At 44.7% G+C, this 16,939-nt stretch overlaps 3 protein-coding genes across 3 annotated transcripts; 1 reads left to right on the top strand and 2 right to left on the bottom strand.

Annotated features, from left to right (window-relative positions):
• Positions 1-1,374: 1,374 nt before the first annotated feature.
• On the bottom strand, positions 1,375-4,223 carry LOC120961437 (PR domain zinc finger protein 13). The gene is made up of 2 exons (XM_040385154.2): positions 2,641-4,223; positions 1,375-2,549 (listed from the first exon to the last, which is right to left on the bottom strand). Exons 1-2 carry the CDS (start codon positions 3,326-3,328, stop codon positions 1,771-1,773), a joined length of 1,467 nt encoding a protein of 488 aa, XP_040241088.2. The 5' UTR covers positions 3,329-4,223; the 3' UTR covers positions 1,375-1,770.
• A 5,419-nt stretch (positions 4,224-9,642) lies between these two features.
• On the bottom strand, positions 9,643-10,556 carry LOC120949853 (endocuticle structural glycoprotein SgAbd-2-like). The gene is made up of 2 exons (XM_040367419.2): positions 10,446-10,556; positions 9,643-10,324 (listed from the first exon to the last, which is right to left on the bottom strand). The coding sequence occupies exons 1-2, from the start codon at positions 10,542-10,544 to the stop codon at positions 9,890-9,892; spliced, it is 534 nt and encodes a 177-aa protein (XP_040223353.2). The 5' UTR covers positions 10,545-10,556; the 3' UTR covers positions 9,643-9,889.
• Positions 10,557-14,122: 3,566 nt separating this feature from the next.
• On the top strand, positions 14,123-14,971 carry LOC120949951 (endocuticle structural glycoprotein SgAbd-2). The gene is made up of 2 exons (XM_040367602.2): positions 14,123-14,223; positions 14,296-14,971. Exons 1-2 carry the CDS (start codon positions 14,215-14,217, stop codon positions 14,755-14,757), a joined length of 471 nt encoding a protein of 156 aa, XP_040223536.1. The 5' UTR covers positions 14,123-14,214; the 3' UTR covers positions 14,758-14,971.
• Positions 14,972-16,939: the final 1,968 nt, after the last annotated feature.

Here is a 16,939-nt window from a genome sequence, read left to right as displayed (position 1 = left end):
ACTGTATATACGAAAAGCATATTTGCTCGCAATGTATATCTGCGTTAATGATGTAAATAGTTTCGAAAATTGTGGAACGAAACGAACCTGCCAATCTGGAGAAAAAACAACGGAACGCAGAACGCAGTTTCAAAATTATCTGCCTTTTTCACTTTTTTTACGCTTTTTTCAGATGCTCATTTTAGATATGGATAACTTGAAAATTTCCATTCAATATTGCGTAATACATTTTATGTTAACTAATCACACAGTTTTCATTCAAACAGAGCAGAAATAATAGTTTATTGAACGCGTAAAACTACTCTATTACTAAAATAATAACGCTTAATTTAAGCGACCCGCTATACATTGCATTGCAATTAAAATCATTCTGTGGTTTTTGTTTTTGACTAATATCGATAATTTTTCCCTTTTTCAAAAGTAATAATCAGGACTGCCAAAATGCCACTGTCAATGTCATAAAAAATCTGACTGAAACAAATTCCATGTCAGCGTCACGCACTCAATTGTGATAATCATACGTGATACTGAAGGTTTTGAGGTTAGTTGGTGAGGTTGGCGAGGTTAGCGAGGTTGGTTGGTGAGGTTGGTTGGCGAGGTTAATGAGTTTGAAACGTGAGTTTATTGCGTTTGGAAAGCGGGTTTATTAAGTTTGAAAAAGTAAGTTTATTGAGTTTGAAAAAGTGAGTTTATTGTGTTTGAAAAGTGAGTTTACTGAGTTTTAAAAGTAAATTTATTGAGTTTGAAAAGTGAAGTTATTGAAATAAAAAGCTAAGGTTGGTGAGGTTAGAGAGGTGGTTGTAAGGTTGGTTGGCGAGGTTGGCGAGGTTGGAGAGGTTGGCGAGGTTAGCAAACTGGCCCATCGTATGAAAGATACCAGATCATCGAGCGTTGCAGACGGGATCGAAAAGAACGCTGAGAGAAACAGGTGAATATTGAACCTGGATGATTTGTTTACAGCAAGCCGGCTCATCAAATCAAAGAGAGTTGAATGACGAGCGTTGTGGATGTGGATGCAGCTTTAGCAATATGTTTAGCGTATTGTCTACTCGACAATGACGATGAAAATATAACTGGCTCTCTCATTCGTTCGCTCGTTAACACGCACTGCATCTTTTCGCCTCGTGCTTCGTCTCAGCCAGTCTCTTAAAGACGAACAGCACTGGATGCAGGGTTCCCACAATTTATTGATTTATTCCTGTAATGTTTAGAGTCCGTCTCACGATTCATTCACCGTTTCGCAAATATTTTTGTATAGTTTCCTCATAATTTTAGTGCCGTCCTATAGGACATCAATACAATACACCCAAAACAAAAAACTATGGGTAACGCCCAATAAATAGTGGGAACGAACCAAAAACCATGGGAAGCATTCAAAAATAATTGGGAAACAACCAAAAAACCTTGGTAGAGCCCTGTAGAAGATGTTCTCTTTCTCTTTGGCATTAAATGACAGGTTTAGCAGAGAACGAACGATTGAATGATTGATCCGATCAAACGATCCGGATCACCTTTATGAATGAACCGGAACTGAGCCGATCATTAAAAAGATCCGTTTTTAACACCACTACCCCGGACCCAAGAAAACTGTACTACTGGCAGACGGCAAGTAAATTTCTTTCGGCAATCATGCGTTGTTGTATTTACACACATTTTCGTTATAATATAGTAAACTATTTAATGAAACATCTGTTGTTTGCAGAAGAGCTACCAAACTTAACAAACGAGCGACTTTCGTCCGTTCCGGACGACAATTTCGGCCTTCGACTATCAACTGTTTGGCTCCCGGCGTCCACCACCGACCGAAGCACCTCTCCTCTGCCGCACCTCCACCTCCTCGTCCTCCTCCTCCTCCTCCTCCTCGGAGGTCGTCGACTGGTCGATGATTTGCGTGCTATTGTGCCTTGCCTGCAGATGGCGCTGCAAATCCCTCCGCCGGGCCAGCTTCTTCCCGCACAGGCTGCACTCGTACAGCGACCCATCGTGCTGCCGGTGCAGCCGGATGTGTTTGTTCAGATTGCTCGGATCGCCGAACGGGCGCAAACAGTACTGGCACTTGAGCGGCTTAAAGCCGGTGTGCGTGCGGATGTGTATCTTTAGCCCGTACTTGCGCGAGTACAGCTTGCCGCAGTAGATGCACACGTGGCCCTGCTTCGAGGAGCCCATGTTGCTGACGATCGTTTCGAGGTGCGCCGCGGTGACGAGATGGGTAGCGCCCGCCGTCGGTTCGTCCGCGGCCACCGCTGCCCGCTCCACTGCCGGGGCGGGCGCATGATGCAGCCGCCGATGGGCTGCCGGGGGTGGCGACAGGTGATGGTCCAGCTTGACGACGTGCGCGCTCAGTACGGGCCGGAAGGCGGAATTGCGCCACGGCTGGAAGTCGTACAGGGGCGCGAAGGGGGCACCGTAGCGTGCCGCAAGGGCTTGGTGCAGCCGGTGCCACAGGGTCGCCAGCGGCTCGCGGTTGCAGCTGGTGGCGAGATGGATTTTCAGCGGGTTCGGATACTCGTACGACTTCTGGCAGAGGTGGCACACGTAGCAGTTTTGACCTGGGTGGGTAAGCGAATCGGAAAATTGCATTTAAACTTCTTACTAATGAATCGTTTCCTCGTGTTTTTTTTTCATCCTCCAGCTACTTACGTTGAATGTTGACCGGCGTCAGGAAGGGGATTTGCATGTGCGCTATCACATCCTCGGAGAACCACAGCTTCAACTCCTCCCCGTTGCCGACGTCGGCGGTCAGTCTTATGCGCAGCAGCTGCGTCGCGGTCAGCTCCAGCAGTGCGTTAAAGCTGCGCACATCACTCGCCAACCTGATCGTGCGTATCCAGTTCGAGCTTTTCATGCCACCGGTCGACTCGTTCGTCGTGAGCAGCCCGGTGGAGGACGATTTGCGTATCAGCGTGGTGCGGGCGGTCGACGAGGCGCCACCGTGGACGGTGTGATGGGCCACCCTCAGGCACACTTCCTCCGGGGTGTAGCCCTTCGATACGGAATCGATCGGCAGGAATCCGAGCGCACAGACGGACGTGGAAGGAGATGGAGCACGTCGAGGGATCGGGGCCGAGGTGGATGACTGGGAGGACAGATCGGCATAGCCCTCGTACCCATCGTTGGACATTGGTTCGGGGCTAACGTTGCTAAGGTGCAGATCGATCTCCGGCCGGAACTTGCGCACGAACGGAGGCGATCCGTCGGCAGTCGGCGTTGTGGCGAACGTCGTTGAGGGGAACATGTTGGCACTAGTTGAACAGACACTTGCACTATTGAATTGAAAGCACACGACAGACAGCAATATGTTCTTAAAGTTTATTGTAAGTAACACCATCACATCTCGCTCTCCACGCAATCACACGCAATCACACTCACAGAATCCTTTAATTCTTCCCAAACAGGATGCGACAACCTCTCATCGCCACGTGCCGACTCGGTCTGCAGCACGGCACCACCCCGGTCGGGATATTTTATATCGGTCCAGGATTACACAGGACACAAACACACACACACACACACACACACACACACACACACACACACACAGGCGAACGCCTGGTGATTCGTGCCGAAATCAGGTGGTGCGCTCGCACGGCTTTACCTCTCGGGGTGGTTGCGGCCGGTGTGGCATAGCTTTTTTGCTGCCGGCAAGTGTGGTGGTGGTGATGTGTCCCGAATGCTGTATCCTGGTTGCTGTCCTGGATTTCGTCCGTCTTGCCCTCCGCAACACATACCAACACCACCAACTCACTGAAAGCACCCGGAACGAACCGATCACGAACGCGGGACTAACGCGTCGGCGAGGGGAAACTATAATACGAAGTCACTCACTCAGGCAGTAAGTGGTCCTGTTTTAGGGGACAGCAGATGAACGGGAGGGAGCGAAAACAGCATCCCGCAGCAGCAGGAAGAGGGTTCGAGTGTGTGCGACAAGTGCTAAAAATCTCACGACATTCCGAAGGGTCACGCGCGCGCCGCTCGCCCTCTTTTTGCGCGCCACATAATAGTTTTTAAATGAATTGATAAAGATCAGCCCAAAGTCCGTCGGGGTGCTGTGTAAATGATCCTGTGTCCACAGGGAAGGTGGGACGGGGAAGGGGAGGGAGGGTGGATTATCGCTCGCCTTGTCGTCGCACCCCATCGATTGTCGGCTTCCTGCTGCGGTTAATCGACGACATGCGCGCCCTCAAACGCTCTCTAAATGCACTACAATGCCTAATCCCTCCTCCTTCCCCCTCGGCACAAGCCGTCAGAATCATATGTTTTTCTTCCAACCAAAAAAGAGAACCTGTGGCGCAACCTGTGGCCCAGTGCCCAGTTTCCCCTGCCCGACAACTCCCGGTTGCCTTTTGCCGACCGAGCAGCAGGGCGAAGGGTGAGACTAAAAGCCAGTCAGTCAGGTCGGGTTCCGTGCGTTCCAGGATTTTCGGGGTTGTTTTCCTTACGAATGGTGGCTCCGATCGGTTGTACCACCCTTCCACAGTTCAAAGGGGTTTGTGCGCGTGCTGTACCCCTTTTTCAATCAAAACGGAAAGGGGTTTTTTTTGTGTTGGTTGGTTCGGTTGGTTCGGTTTTGTTTACATTGCATTACGATTCAATTAGGAAGTGCGACGACTCCTCTGTGCGCCGGCAGTGGGTTCTATGTGTATGGGTGTGTGTGTGTTTTTGCTGCTTTTATTGAGCGGGTTTGGGACTGAAAGGGGTTGGAATGTTTGATTTTTTAAAAGGACATTAGAGGGAGATAGATTAATGGGTCGAGTGGGTATGTTTTGTGAGGGGATTATTATTACATTCCACTAGGGAGGAGAAATTAAGAATTGCAACAACCAACAGAAGCAAAAAAAAAACATATTAAACAATAAAACAATTAATTCGACAAGAACCTATATTCCTTTGAGAATAAAGTGCTTAGCACGTTGGTTAAATGTTACCCCTTACCTATGGCCCAACCATTGCACCTTAAGCGGATTGCTTCATTGCTCACATTTGTTTAAAGCTTTGTTACGTTTTGGTCCTTCGAACCGGATCAAAAGGTGTTTGGGTTGTCTGAGACAACAACGATAACTAATAACAATTGTAAAGGAGGTGAAGGTTGTAACTTACACTTTAGTTGATTTTAAAACCTTAATACCAATAACTTATTTATCGTTTTGAGCTCGTTTGTTGTTGAATTGTTACAAACACTTTCAACGGACACCTCAGTCTATTATTTATACATTTTGAGGAAATAACGCCTGAATGTATGCAATCAGTAGGTGTTTAGTATCGTTTTTGCCTAAAATAAATTTAATTGTAGAGGAAAAATGTTAAAAGTAAAGTAGGAGCACATTACTCCTTGCCCGTGTTTTTTATGCGCCTGAAGGTATGCAACACCAAACGTGAATATAAACTATTTCAGTTTTAAAAAAAGGATAAAAAATGTTAAGAAAGAAATGTTAGCGCAGCATAAGTCTATCATAGTACCAAGGGTGAAGGAAAATTGTCTTTTATTTAATACAATTGAAAAAAAATAGAAAAATCTAAATTTTTAAATTACCTTCCAAAAAACCATTAAAAAACCAGAACCACCGCTACAACCATACATCCGAACCCGCACTGCTCGTACCATATCATGCAGGACACCGTATCATGCACGCCAATCTATGTTGGCCATGTTCACGTCACAGCCGTGTCAAAGCAAAATTAGATATATGGCGATAAAAAAACGGTTCCGAAAGCAAGAGAGAGAAAAAACACTTTCCACTGCACTATCAGCTCGTGTGCCACGTGATTCATCTTCTTTAGCGGCTCCTATCGCCAGCAAAAAAAAAGTAAAACGAAGAGTAGGGAGAGAAGGGCGATTGCAAACCACATTTGTGCGTGTTCGGAGCGATCATAATTGTTTCGTCACATACGGTTTCGTTTTCCCCTCGCTAGGCAAATTGATGCATTGGCTTAATAATAGAAAATCAACTGACCCTAATGAAAGAATACACACCGCGAGAGAGAGAGAGACGGAGACTGCAGCCGCAGCATCAGCATCAGTTGTAGAAGCAAAAAACAACACACACACTCATCCCCTTAAAAATAAGAACACGAACACGGAGGGAAAAGCGTGAAAAGCTCAAATATTATCACTACATTTGCGTTTCGGTGGAGCGAATGTATTTTTCGGCATTGTTTTCCCTTTCTACTGCTTTCGGTGTAATGGGTTTCCTGCATGTTTGTCTGTCCCGCTTCTGCACATCTCATTTTCCGCACAACCTTAACAAGCAAACGTTGTGTGGAAGGGGAATACCCAAAGCCTACTACGGCCTGCCGTGAAGCTTGCAAATGCAAGTCAAACCCACACGCAAGTGTGTGCCTGCAGGAAGGGTGCGCTGCGGTGTGTGACGCAGCAGGATGATGCCTTTTTCTTGTTCGACCTCATTTTTTTGGTCTCCTTTGCGCGAAACCAAGAACAACAACCCTCCTTAGCAGAAAGTGGAGGGGCGGAGAATATGGTAGCGCACCATGCCGACCAGATATAATCTACAGGGCCAATACCAATACATGGCCGCGACCCGCTTTGCGATGGCCAATCGAACGAAGCGAGGGGAGTGGAATGCTTCGCAAATATCCGAAGGGCTAGTAAGGATGTCGATGGGATGAATGAATGCGAATGAATGGAATGGTTGAGTAATGTACTGCAACTACACAGGGACAGTGCGAGGAGTGATTTCAATGCCCGCCAAAGGGAGGAGCTTATGCGTGTGAGGGCGAAATTGCGATTAATTAAGCAATGGGGCTGCGATAAGGTTCATTAGGTTATGTTTTTTGCAGGGAGCCGTTTTGCACCGCTATCTGCACAGTTTTATCTATGCTAAAAGGTGTATTAATTCATTCGGAGGCCGAGGGACATGATGTTTGCCGGACGAAACGTTTGATAACATACGCAAATCATGCTGTGAAGTGTACACGTGTTTTTCTCTCTTTTGATGACTATAATGAGCCAGAGTGTTGTGTTGGCTCAATCTACAACTTCAATTCGGGGAGTAGTTGTATTAGACCTATTCACAGTGTAATGAAAACCACAAAAACTTCAAAAATAATGGTAGAATGTTACATGGTGGTCCCTGAGATACTCGGTTCCTTTTAGGCGCGGATTCTGAGATAGCAGACAGCTCCTTGAATAAATTGTTCTGATTTAATACATCAATTTTTAAATGTAAAATCAATATCTTCTTCTTCTTCTTTGGCACAACAACTGCTGTCGGTCAAGACCTGCCAGTACCCACTAGTGAAGTGAGCTTGGCTTTCAGTGACTTATTGTTACCATAGCAGGATAGTCAGTCCTACGTATGGGGGCACGGTCTATTCGGGGCTTGAACCAAATATACTATATTTTATAATATATATATTTTATATATTCGGGGTAAAATCAATATACTGAAATAAAATTTTCAAGACTATTTAAAAAGTTATCTTGCGTGTTATCTTGCGTCGGAATCGTATTAAAAATCAATTTAAGAGCTAAAAACCAACGCTTCAGTTACACAAAAATTAGTTATGTTTTGTATGCTGAGCGCTGAATTTATTGTTTTACATCATTATCATTATCATTATCATTATAAATTCATCATTATTTTCTTCTTCTTCTCAACTTCTACTTTTAGTACAATAACTACTACTACTACTTCTATTTATTATTATTATTATTATAAGTATTATTATTATTGTTCTGTTTCTTATTTGCTAAGAAATCTAAACACTGTATTTTTATAACTATTTTTCTTATTCGTATTACTCTTCATCTTCTTCTTCTTCATCTGCTCCTACTATTAATACTACATCTATCACCACCACCATCAGTACTACTACTACTCAAGGTGTGTTTATTAAGGAGGTGAATTGTTAGTGCGTTTTTCGGGCGCCATCATCGAGTATTGTTATGTCAAATCGCATACAATTTTCTATACCCCCCTCCAGCCCTCCCCGATTTTAATACCGGAGCACCCAGTATTGTTATGTCAAGTCGTGAAATGTCAATTTGCTCTGAAGCACTTCACCTCCTAATATCCATACACCTTGCTACTACTACTACTTATTATTTATTACAGTCTTTCCTCGAGTTACGCGATTTTTTTATTTTTGACAGTTCAGATGTCAAATCAGTATAATTTCTCCATCAATTGTCAAATGAAATAGTAAAATTTTCAAATCAGTATAAAGACAGAAATAACTCAAATGTTTCTAAAGAAATTGCATTAAGTAAGTAATAAATCACATAAATGAACTAAATTTAATCAAAATTCATTATAAATGATGACGATAAGTGCCACCTCTTACCCCAACACAGGTAAGAGGTGCGACTTATCATCATCACCATAAATAAAGTATATTTTGGCTGTAAAACGTGATATTCGACTTACCGCGAAAATCACAGTTACGTGAATGTCTCCGCATTATTCGCTTAAGCCGGCGAAGGACTGTATTTTTTCAATTTTTCTTCTTCTTTGTCTTCTTCTTCTTTTTTTTCTTCTTCTTCTTCTTTTTCTTCTTCTTCTTCTTCCTTCTTTTTCTTCTTCTTATTCTTATTCTTCTTGTTCTTCTTCTTCCTTTAGCTCTTCTCTTTCATCTTCTTCCTTTACCCCTTCTCTTTCATCTTCTTCTAAAACCCTCTTTCTTCTTCTTTCCTTTTCCTTTTTGTTTAACTATTCTCTACTTCATGTGTACGCTGAAGATTTGAAGTAATCATTACAAATACATTTAAATTGAACACTGGAAATTCGGTGATTTTTATGGCGGTGTTACGCTTCATGAATAACAAGCAAAATTAAAAGTTTAAAGTATGCCAAACATCGAACAAACAGGAATTTTAATTTATTCTTGATAACGATTGGGACTCGCAAACATGTAGTGAATACAAGAAAATTCCTCAAATTCCTTCATTCGTGAAACGGCTGCGGAAGAGCTCAATAGAAGAAGCATGAATTCATTTCCTCTCTTTGAAATTACCTCCCCAATGCTACAATTGCGGTCGCTCTGTGGGTTGAGGTTTTAGAGCTACGTCATTGAAATTTTTACAGAACATTGAAGTCTACGGGACCAAAACTAACTAGCAAACAATATTACCCTAGCACACAAAAAAGCACTATTAAATTAACTCAAACACCACCGAAACAAATGCATTATGCACCGACTGCGCAAAAACGCAAAAGACTTGTCTCACTTGTGTCTGCCAAAAAAATATTAATAATAATCCAAAATCATAACCTCCAACCTCCCGGCCAGGGGAAACGTATAGAAACATCTCCCCCCCGTTTGCCACCTACCAACAGCACCAAGCAAAGACAAGCGAACGAGGAGAGGATTTAATGTTTGATGTTCCTCTATTAGAACGAGATTAGTGATGGATAAGCGCGGGACAAGCGAACGGAAGACAGGGATGGCATTGCGAAAGACAATTTGTCATGCCCGTGGCTGCGGATGGCATGGGGTTGTACAAAAGAGGGTGAAAAGAGCGCACGTGCACATGACACACCACCACCACCACCACCATCATCCGTTGGGAAACGTTCCGGCGATGACAACCTGCTGCACTACCCTGAACAGAAAACACACCCCATTTGTTTGGTTGATTTTCGGACCCGAAACAGCTAATGATAGACAATGGCGGTGGTGTAGACGTTTTGGTTTTAAAAAATATATCGGAGGTTTTCTTTTTTTATTCGAATTTAGGTACTCTAGATCGGCATCTCTCTCTCTCTCCGTTGCCCTGCAGCAGTTCTCCTGTGCGGCAACACCAAGAAGAAGCGCGATCGCTAATAGATCACAATTTGTTCATAGCCCTGGGCGGGGGGTTGGGTGGTTGTTGGGTGGTAGTGGCGCAGTGTTTTTCAACACTCTCACACACAGACACACGCGGCGGTACACTTTAGTAGTGCTTGTAGGTCGGCTGCGGTGCGTAGTGTGGCTGCGGCTCCTCGTGGTGGGCGGGCTGGCTGGCGGCCTTGGCGTACGCATCGACCAGCTCCTGCGGGACTGGGGGCGGCGTCGGGATGTGCGAGCCCTTCGCCTGGAAACCGTGCTCATCGGCGACGTAGCTCAGGGACACTGGGTGACCGTGCGGGTCGGTGTACGAGAAGTAACCGTGGGCAACCTGCACCTCATGGTCCTTGCTGCCACCGTTCTTCACGAAACCCTGCTCCTGGGCCGCGATACCGTTCGCCGACTCGTACCCGAACTTGTAGCTACCGTCGTGGCCGTGGTACGACTCACTGTGCACGATCTTGATCGGAGCACCGGTCGGCTGATGGTGATAGTCACCGATAGCACTTGCCACCGCAAACACTGCGAACAGGGCTACGAACTGTGTGGGGAGGAAAAGCAACGTTTAGACACTCACAACACTGGATGTAGACACTGACGACAATGTCCAAGGGTCGCATTCTAGGGCACTAACACACACACCACATCACCACATCACTTACCATCTTCATCTTGGTGCTGGTGCTGGAGGTTGGAGACTGCTGAGCTGCAAGAGTAGAGCTGGTTTGGCTTTGGATGCAAACTGTGCACTGACGTACCATTGGAACGGTTCGATAGTTATTTATACCGGACCGGGTCGTCACTCAGAAGCCACTGTCAGAAGCTTCGGGCACCTGGGCTCTACAAGGGGGGGAGGGCAAACAAAAAGCCCACCATATGTGTTTTTTTTTTCGGGGAGTAAGAGAAGAAAATCAAAAACCCGAAACCTCACATGCCGGCTCGGAGCTCATATGTGAAATTCGGAGGGAGAAGGAGAGAGACCGAGGGATCGAAAGTAAGACAATCGATCGAGCCACGCTAACGAAACGAAGCGAATCAGCGAATGTCCAAAAATAATAGGAACAACAGCCGGCACCTCCCCATGCCAAGTGGCCAATTTTCGGGGGTGGACAGCCGGAGCGGGGAAAGCTGGTAGGAAAAAGCTGCTCCGTGGGGCCCTCCTTGGGGCATCCAGAGGCCTCGCGGCACGAAGCCAACGGCCACTTGGAACGAAATTGAAAGTTATTATTTTACAAAAGACTTTCGTCGGGTCGACGTGAGCGACGTGAGGACCGACCCGCAAGGGGTTGGTGGTGTGCGAATTTTTTTTTTTTCAATTAATTTTTCCACTCTGCACTCATTTTCGTTCGGTCGTCGTGTTGCGCCAGTGGACATGATGAGTGGGTTTGGCGAGCCCGGGATCGAATAGAATCTAGAGCAGCTTCAAGTTGATCGTTTTTTTTTTCTGTCAAAAACTGATCGATCGTACGAAAATGACGTTTGGCAAATTTTCTTGATGATGTCACACCGGAGGCTTGCCGGCAAGCTACAATCGATGTATTTATAAAACGGTCTAGACTTAAACCTTCGATCAGTGAGCCTTTATTTTAAAGCTTTTGAGCTAAAAATAGTAAACTCATGCAAAGATCGACTCTGTACATAGTAGACTATCCGAGTGCATAGCAACACACAATGGATATGCAAAAGCCTTTCGTCCATCTAGTGTGCCGCTTGCAAACGCCATGGTTACGAAAAGCACGCTCGACCTGCAGAAAATGATCGCCTGCAGCGGCAAACGAAGAAGATGAAACCGAAATCGGGCGAAAAACAAGATCACGCACAAGACAGCAAACCAAGCAACAAAAAAAGTAATTATATTGAAAAAACAAATACGCCCGCAGCAAGCTATTATCGGGTGTGGGGGAGGAGTTTATGAAATCAGTTTGCAATTTGGAAGCCCGTCGTAGTTTGGGTAGGTGAATTGCGGGTGCGGGTCTGTGTGGCCTTGTGAGATGGGGTCAGTTTCTGTTGCAAAAAAAGATCGATCGTAACAAAATCGTTTGAATTTTGAACATGCGAATTTATGCTCGACAAAGCGTTACTTTATTGTATTGTTGTTAAGAGGAAGGGTTACTACAGTTGACTAGTACGCACCTGGTTGTGTATTGAATAAATTAGATCACCTCTGGCCATTCTTCAAATTTGGATTTTCTAATTATATCGCTTCGATCTTGATTTTGAAATTAAAATGTACGTAAAAATTTCAACACTTTGAAGATCCCTGGGTCTATGACTATTGGAACTCAATCCACTTTGCTAATTATTATCTTTCTTCTTCTTCTTCTACGTATTTGGAGCACCAATCATAGCGAGATAAGTAAATCTGTGACTTATGTGTTTACCCGTATATGGACCAGTACCAGGGATTTGATCCTATGACGGGCATACTGTTATGTCTTGCGATTGAACAACGTGAATGATCCATGCAAAACGAAACAGATTACTAGAATTTAGAGGCCAAACGATACATCATAATCATCAAAAGACGAAACCGTTACTTAACGAGACGAAGTTTAAGGTATAGAAGAAAGAGTTGAGAGGATTGTCGATGCATCAAGATTTGACTAGACATTAGATGGTCAATTCCAGACCGCTGTAATAAGTCGTAAGGAGGTAAGGTAAATACAGGGTTTTCGTTGAAACTATTGACATGTTCAGCGAGTGTGTTTGATTCGTTCGAGCAGGCGTTGACATGTTCGGCGATATTATTGTGCTGTCACTTTCGTACCCCCTGCACTGCAACTAGGATCATTCTCATCAGAATGTAAACATCAGAAAAAATATGCCGGTATTAATTAAATTATGTATCAAATAGCTTGGGGAATGACTATTCACCAATATTAGGAAAGCTAAGAATGACTAATTAAACGGTTTAGCATATGGTGTAAAACAAAACAAACGACAGCTCAATAAAGTATTGCCAAACATATGTCAACATCGTCTACCTCCGAACAATTCAATATTTATGCTGAAAGAATTAATCAATATTGCTTGAACGACTCACCAACTTGCTGAACATGTTAATAATATCATCTAAATCTTGCCGGTCTGGTGGTACAGTCGTCAACTCGTACGACTTAACAACACGCCCGTCATGGCTTTAAGCCCCAAATAGACCGTGCCCCCATACGTAGAACTGACTATCCTTTTATGGTAATAATGAGTCACTGAAAGCCAAGCTCACTTCACTAGTGGGTACAGGCAGGCCTTGACCGGCAACGGTTGTTGTGCCAAAGAAGAAGAAGAAGAAGAAAATCTTGCTATTGATTTGTTGTACCCAATTTAATGATCGTTTAAGTTAAATTTGTAAAATCGATCTCGAAGAGATTTGAACTAATTACCTTGTATATGTAAAAGCAGACACATGACCCGACGCCACGAGACTGTCATCATTATTGATACGTAATTAGGCGTACTGGTTTCTCCCATACATTGTCAGATTACTTGGAATCTTCACAAAAAATTTGAAAACAAAAGTTTTCAAATTCGGGGATTTCAGACATGTTCATGAATACTATTAGGATATTCTTTTATGTTATAAATCCTTCATATGCCTAAAAGTGGTTGACATTACTTTCTTTTCCATTAAAAAAAAACTAACAATTTTAGGGTTCCAGGTTTTCAACCACCTTCAATCACGAATGTGGGCTTAACGTGGATGCACGCGATGGAAGAAAAACGTGATTTTCCAAAATTGCCTACGGGTGAAAGTCTTTCTCTCTCTCACATCACTATCGTCACTCCAAACGCTCACGCTTTCTGTTCTTGTTCTTATTCGCCCGTGACTTCTCTCCCTGTAATAGATCAATTTCCATGCACACCGCAGCCCCGTACGGGTATATCAATCAAACAGATTTAATTGCCTTCTTCTGCACTGCCTTCGACTCTTACTCTACTTCCTCCTCCATCGCGTGTGCCAGCGTTCACTCTTTTGCTTCCCCGTTGTTACGATCGCGATCGATGCCCGTTTCAATAGTGCGCGCAGCAGTTTAATGTTTACACAATTTCCATGGACCTCTCCCCACAGACAAAAAGTGGAAACGAATTGCTTGCACATTGCAACGTACACCCAAAAAAAAAACAAACTTGTTGCCCGAGAGTAGTTCCGCAGCATCGCTCGCATAACATCGTACATTTATCAGTACCCGCCGACCGCTCTTATTATCCTCGCTCGTGTGCGAGAGTGAAACACATGGCGGAATCGTCGGAAAGACGCAAAACCAACACGGGGCAGCATCCGGGGCAGCAGCCTGACCAAGCGGGCGCCACTGTTTGGGGTGGCCTCCGGTATAAAAAGAACTACCCGAATTCGGAAGGCCATCAGTGCAGTCGCAGCAACCGTCAAGTCAGCTTCACCAGGCAGCAGATTCAAGCAGCGCCCCCATTACAACCATGAAGATGGTAAGTGAAGTCGGACTGCTTCCTGTAAGGATTTCAGGCTTTTAAATACATTCCCATTGCGTCCCGTTACAGTTCATTACCGCCTCGCTGGGAGTGTTGCTGGTGGCAAGCCTGGCCGCCGCCGACCAGTACCATCATGCGCCGGAGTACGATCACGCCCCGGCCAAGCAGATCCCGATCGTGCACAGCGAATCGTACAGCAGCCACGACGGTAGCTACAAGTTTGCGTACGAGTCGGGCAACGGTATTACCGCCCAGGAGGAAGGCTTCGTGAAGAACGCGGGCAACAAGGACCATGAGGTGCAGGTCGCCCACGGTTCGTACTCGTACACTGATCCCCATGGTGTCCCGGTGTCGCTGAGCTATGTGGCCGATGAGAACGGTTTCCAGGTGCAGGGCTCGCACGTCCCGACGCCGCCCCCAGTCCCGAAGGAGCTGGTCGATGCGTACGCCAAGGCCGCCAGCCAGCCCCAGAGCCACGACGAGCCGGAATACGCTCAGCCCGCCCAGCAGCACGGATACAGTGCCTACTAAGGGGTTACAAGAAAGAGAGAGAAAGAGGCTAGTGCTGTTGCACCTGGTAAAAGCAGTAGTGGCTAGTGAACAGCAGGACAGTGGAGCTGTTAATCTCAATACCAACACTGACTGACTTCGGGGTCATCGATAACTCGTGCTCCGATCGTTTTATTTTGCTGATGTGTATCCCAAAACCTATAGTATGTGATATATAAAACAATTTTAAAGAAAATTTAAATACTTTTGTGTGTTTTTATTTGGTATATGCATGTATGAAAAATGGTTTAAATATTACACAAAACTTACAGGTACATTCTGTATTCAGCAAAAACACCTCTAATCTCTGTTACATATCTCCTTCACTCATCAGGGTCTGCCTTCACGTGCCAATTCCCTCTTTGTGACATTACATAAATGATTGCTGTAATTTAAAATAAATAAAAAACGCTACATCTTTCGTGCATGTGTGACCAAAATTATACCAATTTTCTTAACAAAAAAACCTATCGCTACCACTGTTGCTGCTTGTGACAGGCACACATCTGGTGTGACGCAATTGATCATATGTGTGTATGTCTGTGTGGCACTGTGCGTGATGATTGAAATCGAGAGTAGATTCGGTCGAATTTAGGTCTCGACTTTAGATAGAAAATTGGAGAAAAATAATCCACTCACCTGAAAGTGGAGCTTCCATGCATGCACAACAGCAAAAGGTGAGAAAGATGCAGATGCATTAGCGTTACGTGTGTTTGAAAGACGAGTGGTCCGAATTGATGGATGCATTTGTGCTGTTGGACGCTAATGACGGTTGTTTTGTGTGCAGATGCACTTTATTTAGAGTGGAAGATTGGGCGCTATTTACACCGAACGAGAGAAAGAGGGAAAGTGTTGCGAAGGTGAGAAAAATGCGCACCAAAAAGAAGAGGATGTTAAAATTGGAATTTTGGCCAATTGGCTGCAATAGTGAATGATGTTGCCTTAGGAAGAAGAAAAAACATTCGTAAAATAGTGCTTTTTTTCTTAATTTCTAAGCATTTTAAATAAATTCAAAGTCAATCTAAACATATTTTATTCAAAACGCACCACACACTGTGCAACCCAGGAAATCGACTGCGTTTGCGGGACATAATCTTTCAATTCATCGTTCAAATCTTTACCGAAGCGTTTAATTGCTCCTTTCTTTGATTGATCATCACCACGCGGTCACAAACCCATCACCGAGGGACCATGAAAAAAAGGAAATGGCGATGATGGCACAGTGAAAATGGGGTGCCCCAAGTATTGTTTTAATAGCACCACCCAAGTTCGAGAGGCCTTCCGCCTGTCGCACTGTGTGTTAAATGCTTGCATTTGATTGAAAAGTTACCACCGCAACGAGACAGCCGGCAGTATAAACACTGGACTGGCGCACGACTACTGGTGAGGTGGATGGCGCGAAGGGGAGGGTTAATCGTTACAAAGACGCGGGGTTTTCCTCTCCGCTTCTCTGTCTCCGGAAGTTTGGCTGCTGGCGCTGCTGCTGCTGCCGAAGGCGTTGATGGCGTGATGGATGGCTTTCGTTGCTTAGTGGCCGGTGAAGTCTCTGCTTTTTTTTGGGCTGCCCGTGGTTTGATGTTGCTAATGTTTATACTTTCGCCGGTGAGCGTGATGGTTTATTGTTATTATTTTCATATCAGCAACCAATGCAACGATCCGATCGATGAAAGATTACCTCATCGAAGCAGACGATGGCACGAGAAGATGAAAAGCTGCCCAACAGCTTGGTTTGTGTTAGCTTTGCATTCACAGATTGATGCTACCAATATAAGTAGCAAATGTTCCTCAATAAACTAAACAAAAATCGAGATAAGCAATGAAACTTGCTGGGATTTGTGTTACTAAATTAAGCGCTATTCATACTTCACCACACACACAGAACGAAGCAAATTGTTCCACTTGTCTGTAGATCGTGATAAAATCGTCTGCACAAAACCATGTGCAGTTTTTCCCTAACAAAACTACAGGGAAAGGGAAATCATTTCCTATTCATTCGGTATCCTTTTGTCAAATAGTTTTCCTCCACCCCCTTCACATTGCTACGGTGTGCCGATAGTGATCGGATAGCAAGTGCGTGAAAATCACATCAAAATTACTTTGCAGTCATGTAAAAAAATACCACTCCGAAATAGGGGTTAAAAACAACCCAGCCCAAGACTTGCAC

This window comes from Anopheles coluzzii, chromosome 2, assembly GCF_943734685.1.
Source record: "Anopheles coluzzii chromosome 2, AcolN3, whole genome shotgun sequence".
NCBI classification, from domain to species: domain Eukaryota; kingdom Metazoa; phylum Arthropoda; class Insecta; order Diptera; family Culicidae; genus Anopheles; species Anopheles coluzzii.
Note: the sequence above shows the minus strand (reverse complement) of the source record. Positions and strands in the feature narration are given on the sequence as shown.

Excerpts from the sequence above, each read along its gene's own strand:
- LOC120961437 (XM_040385154.2), bottom strand. The coding sequence starts at position 3,328 with ATGGTGTTACTTACAATAAACTTTAAGAACATATTGCTGTCTGTCGTG. Across the intron at positions 2,550-2,640 it reads GACGCCGGTCAACATTCAAC|GTCAAAACTGCTACGTGTGC; the intron begins GTAAGTAGCTGG and ends TTACCCACCCAG.
- LOC120949853 (XM_040367419.2), bottom strand. The coding sequence starts at position 10,544 with ATGGTACGTCAGTGCACAGTTTGCATCCAAAGCCAAACCAGCTCTACT. Across the intron at positions 10,325-10,445 it reads CCAGCACCAAGATGAAGATG|TTCGTAGCCCTGTTCGCAGT; the intron begins GTAAGTGATGTG and ends CTCCCCACACAG.